The 5,303-nt window shown below is 50.5% G+C and overlaps 1 protein-coding gene across 1 annotated transcript in view; it reads right to left on the reverse strand.

Moving 5' to 3' along the window:
• Positions 1-5,303, reverse strand: part of TRABD2A (TraB domain containing 2A) — a 253,727-nt gene that overhangs the window by 206,866 nt on the left and 41,558 nt on the right. Inside the window, exon 3 of the mRNA XM_019517139.1 lies at positions 2,702-3,262. Within this exon, the coding sequence (XP_019372684.1) occupies positions 2,702-3,262 (561 nt within the window). The remainder of the gene's footprint in view (positions 1-2,701; positions 3,263-5,303) is intronic.

Raw genomic sequence — 5,303 nt, forward strand, 5'->3', positions numbered from 1 at the left:
GGGGGGGGGGGGGGGGGTGGAGAAGGTGGGGAGAGGAATGTGAAATTAAATGACACCTGGTGGAGCAGCAAGGGAAGCAAATTTCAAGCACCCTGATTAAATGTCTCCAATTTTATTAAAAACACAATTATCTCAGCTACCTGAACAGAAAACAGAACAAAGTCCGAGGCAGTAGATTCTTAGTAGTGTTCAGATAAGAGAAGAAAAAAAAGAAGTGAGTCAGGCCCCTAAACAATCAAGAAATTGGTTTCTGGGGTTCTCTCTCTCTCTCTCTGTGTTTACCTATGCAGGAATATTAAAGGGCAGTAAGGGGTAGGGTGTGAATTCACAGCATGCTGGCTCCTCTGCCCTCACTCCCCCCATTGTGGGTACTTAGAGCAGCATCACTTATTCTATTTTCACCTGGCAGCAACCTATTGCACAGCTACAACTCTCCACAGAGGGTGGGGACGTAGTATAGCTAGTGTACCATAAATTCATCCTCTAGCTGACTGCACACTAACTACCCTAGGCAGACAAGCTCTTTGCCTTCTGGTTGCTTAGCCTTCGCAGTGACCTCAGTTCACATTTGCAAGCCTTTCCAAGGAGCCATAAGGATAAGAGCTTTCCAAAGGTCTCTAACAACAGCTGAGGCTTGCGTAATCATCACTGGACTCCATCAGCCCAGGCTTTACAGAAACTCACCAGGCTCAGGAGAGAAAAAAAAATTAAAATCCCAGGATTTTGCAATGCTGGATTTAACCTCTCTGCCTCGAGTTGAATTCCGACCCCAAAGTCAATGGAAAAACTAGCATCAATGCCGGACAGGCCAGGATTTCAGCCTCAAAATTTTCTTCCTTTTCTTTCCACCAGGAAGAAGGCAGTCTGCTCAATACAGTGTATATTCAAAAAGCAAAAATCAGCCTGACAAATACCCCAGCCACACTTGGTATTCATGAGTTGAGAGGGGAAGTCATATTGGGGGGAAAAATCATGCCAAAATTAAAGGAAATTACTTGTTTTCAGCATGCAGTGAGTTAACAGTGGGGTTGCCTACAGGGTAAGCATTCAGAGTACTAATGATCAAAGGACTGTTAGCCAGCATAAGAGAAGGGTGGCAGGAGCCCCCACCTTCATATTCCTGAGCAAGGGCAGGACTCACTGTGGTAGTGGGCTGTCCGGACTCACTGTGGTAGTGGGCTGTCCGGAGCACACGGGGAGAGGCCCATATGGAGCTGGAAGGGAGCATGCAAGCAGCACTGCTCAGGGATGATGCAGCACTGCAACCACAGCATGGGGCAGGGCAAGGAGCCCACTCAAATCAACTAGCTCAGATGGCAGCAAAGGGGTAGGGAGAGGGGGGAGGGACACTGATGGCCAGGGGGCAGCACAGGCCATCTAAACCCCAGGTCCACCACTGACTGCAATGTAGGCACCACCTTGCTGCACTCCCACCAGTGCTGTGTCAGCCTTGAGCACCCATCCTTATTAGATGCCCTGCAGAGCTGTGTCCCCCAGGCCTGGACTCTCCACCCAGAATCCTTTCCACTCCACCATGGCAGGGTGCAGCACAGCCACCACTGCTGCACTAAGCCTGGAACCCATGGGGTGAAGGAGGGGGTCATGTATTGTCCAACCCTTCCCATCTGCCCACCCCGCGACTGCCATAACTCATGCTCTGGCTGCCAATGCTTTAAGGGCCTTGCAGCCTGAGGTACTTCCAGATCTCCCCTCCTCGAAACCCCCTTGCAGTTCCCCAATAAGCGCTCTTTAGCAAGACGTGTCAGCAGGGCCATGAAGAGGGTCCACAGGGCAGCAATGTGTAACGCTCCCTGGGATATTTAGTTGAGATAGCAGAGCCCGTGACTGAGGCATCCACTCACTATGAAGGTCAATCCCAGGCCTGTTGCCTCCTTCCCATCACCATGGGCCGAAACGCAGTGATAGCAAGCTTCACCACAGAATCAAGTAAAGGCAGGTGCATGGCACAGCCTATTAACTTGCTAGACCCACCACTGCAGGACAAGATGGCTCTATATCCTACCTATGTTTCAAAGAAGGTGCCACATACATAAACACCCTACAGCTATAGAGAAGGCATCAGCCACCATTCTTCAGCCTGTGCACTGAGGACTGGCATAGGGGGAAGCTCTCGTTGCCCCAGCACAGATCAGGGCAAAGAGAGGGTCACCCAAGCACATCTGACAATTATCTCTGGTTCTGATGACTGGAAGTAGACACTAGCCTGGAAGGTCCATGGGCCTAGACAACAACGGTTCTCAGCCTTCTCCACAGGATGGGTCTTTACTGCCATGGAAAACAGCCTTTTCTCCCTTGTCTGCCACAAGTATTCAGAGTGCTTTTACTAGTTGGGGCAAGAGAGCCCAACACTGCACAGAGGATGGAGGATCCCAACCAGGGACTGAACATGGAGTTTAGGTCTGTCCTCTCCCTGTCCTCTGCTTCCAATGCAGATGCTAATCTGACACATGGGCCATGGGGAGTAAAATGCAAGTGGACCCCTGCCCTGAGACAGTACAACAGCCATACTACTCCCTGGGATCCCATGCATGGCCCTATCTCCCCTTTTCAGCTCCCCCAGAGGAGCGTTGTGCCCACAAAGCTACATCCACTTCTTGGAAACGTCTCTATCAAGACAACCCACCATGGTTCAGATAAGATGACTTGTAGTTTCCCACTTCATCCACACCTCCCCTCTTACCTGGGAAAAGTTCAGTCCATTCAGTGGGTGGCACTGCTCCTCCACCTTCTCCACAGCACCAGTCTGCTTCCTCAGACGCTCTGCCTCCTGGGCCAGATAAAGGTCCAGGACAGGCACACCACGTGACTTAATGTCCACTTCAGTCAGAGAGTTCACCATCAGCATCACCCACACGGGCCTCTTCCGTTCCCAGTTCCCTGCTATGGCATTGAAGAGGTAGTCTGCATAGAGCCCTTTGCCCCGCTGGTCTGGAGTCATCCAGGATGGCATCATGAGTTTGACATATTCCAGGTGGCGCTTGAGCCGGCGGTAGATGTCCCGGGGCAGCACATCCTGGAGATTCTCCCCCTGTGGTAAGAGCTGGCAGCTGGTGAGGGCAGAAATGGTGTAGGGGTCGGTGAGGTCCAGCTCGAAGTACACAATGTGGCTCTGCTGGAAGGCTTTCTTGGAGTTCTCAGGGATGAAATCCCAGACGCGCGTATAGGGAACATGGATGGTGCCAAAAAAGTAAGATGGGGGGTCTCTCTTTATAGTCCAGAGGAAGGAGTTCAGCTCGCTTTGCTGAAGGGGAGGGAAACACAGCAGAATAAACACACAGCCATTTGGGCCAGGCAATGCAGGGGAAAAATTGCACAAGCAGCAAGTAACAGATGGGAAAGGAGCAGGCCCTCTGGCCCAGGAGTGCCTCCCTGCACCCTTTTAAAAGAGGCATTGTTTTGCAGCAGTGATACTCAGAGCAGAGCTCTTAGAAAAAATGTTTAAGGTTATTTTTTTCCTGAATGCATTCAAAATGCGACTCCAGCAACCCTACAGAACATGAGAATGCCCCTGTGGGAGTGTGCAAATGTTAGTGAATGCACCATGGGTTTATATTTGATTTGGGAGTGTGTCTGCCAAAAGTTTCCAAGGGGAGAGGGAGGGGCCATGGTAGTGACTTGTCAGTTAACACTGACCTACACTTGGGGCTCCTGCACCAGTCAGGACCTAGCATCACCTCTCATGTTGGCACCCCAAATGCTAACAGACCATGTAACCAGCTGGTAAAAGTCACTTTGGGTCACGAGGAATAGTGGTGGTCCTTAACAGAAAACAGAGTAACCTGGTAGATGAAGCATGGCTGGGAGATCTGGCTCAGTTTTGCCACTGACCTGCGAGGAGATCTTGGAGGAGCTATTGCACCTCTCTGTGCCTCAGTCTTTTCACCCAAAACATACGGTATAATGATGCTGACCTCTTCGACAGGTCAACAGAGGAGCCACAGAGTATTATAAAAAGAGGACCTCTTCCACAGTTTGGTCACACTTTTACCAAGAGAGGCTCTTTGTCAGTGAATACCCTCCACTGGATGCCCCTTTTTAAAGCCAAAACCCAATTTTTGATACTTAAAGTGGGAAAAAAAAAAGGTGGCTCTGGTCTGTCTGCCAGAATCCCCCAGTGAAAGCTTTTTAGCCCCACCCAAATAACACTGCTGTTATCTACATGCCAAAGACCCATGCTGACATCAGGGACAGACTAGAGCTTAACTTAGCCAAGTGCCCTCCAGGGAAAGAGTCTGCATTTCCAACCTAAGAAAAATGTCAAATGTGGCCTGGCAGGGGAAGCACCGTGACCACGTAGGCGGGATCCCCAGGTGGTTGTCCCTAACATGGCCTCCATAGAAGGTCTGTATTGAGAAGATTTTTGGTGTTGGGAGGTGGAACTGGAGCTTGCTCCATCCCTTCCATGCATTGGCCTGGTATTACAGTGCTTCCAGGAGCGGTGCAATAAACAAACAAACAAAAAAAAAGGCCTTTGCTTCCTTGAAGCAGACTTACTGCTACCTCCCTCCCTCCTTCCAACTCTCACCTCACTGCACTTAGCCTGTATTTTTAGCCTCCATTAATTATTGTTGAGGCCTTCTGGTGTGGAGGAAAGGTACACAGAGACAGCAAGCTGTCAAACAAACTGTCCCGGCTTTCAGTAACAAAAATGTGACCCCGACTGTACTGACCATCCGGACCCATTTCTACCACTTTTACAAGACAATTTTGTAATTCACCAACAGCAGACAGCACACACAAGCACACGGCAGTATCAGAATGGAGATGGCAACTATAGAAACACGTGCCACAGAAACGAACGAGGAGCACAGATCCACACAGGAGACTATTTTGCTGCATGTCACTCCCACAATGCACAGCATTCCAAACATTTGGAATCATAGGCGACATATGGGGGGGGCACAAGGGGGTATGTGCCCCCCCCGAGATTGGCTGCTGCCAAAGCCACTTCTGGCTTCTGTGGGCAGTCCCTGCTTGTCACCCCCCTCCAACACCGCTGCTGGCATCTGTGGGCAGTCCCCCCTCACCGCCAACTACAAATGGTGCCCCCCCAGTCTCAGGAGGCACCAGTCGTTCATGTTTGGAATTCCCCCCCCACCCCCCCACTCTGCACAGCAGGGAGATCTGGCTATTTATTGCATGTTCAAGTTTGGGAGGGGCTTCCACATGGTCTCAGACATATGGTCAGATTTTAGATGACAGGCCCAGTACTGCAGCTACATTTAAGTGTGCACGTGTGTTGCTCTAAGATGCCTTATCCTGGCTTCTAAATGCAGAACAGG

Source organism: Gavialis gangeticus, unplaced genomic scaffold (genome assembly GCF_001723915.1).
Source record: "Gavialis gangeticus isolate Ggan-Ray unplaced genomic scaffold, GavGan_comp1, whole genome shotgun sequence".
Taxonomy (NCBI): Eukaryota; Metazoa; Chordata; order Crocodylia; family Gavialidae; genus Gavialis; species Gavialis gangeticus.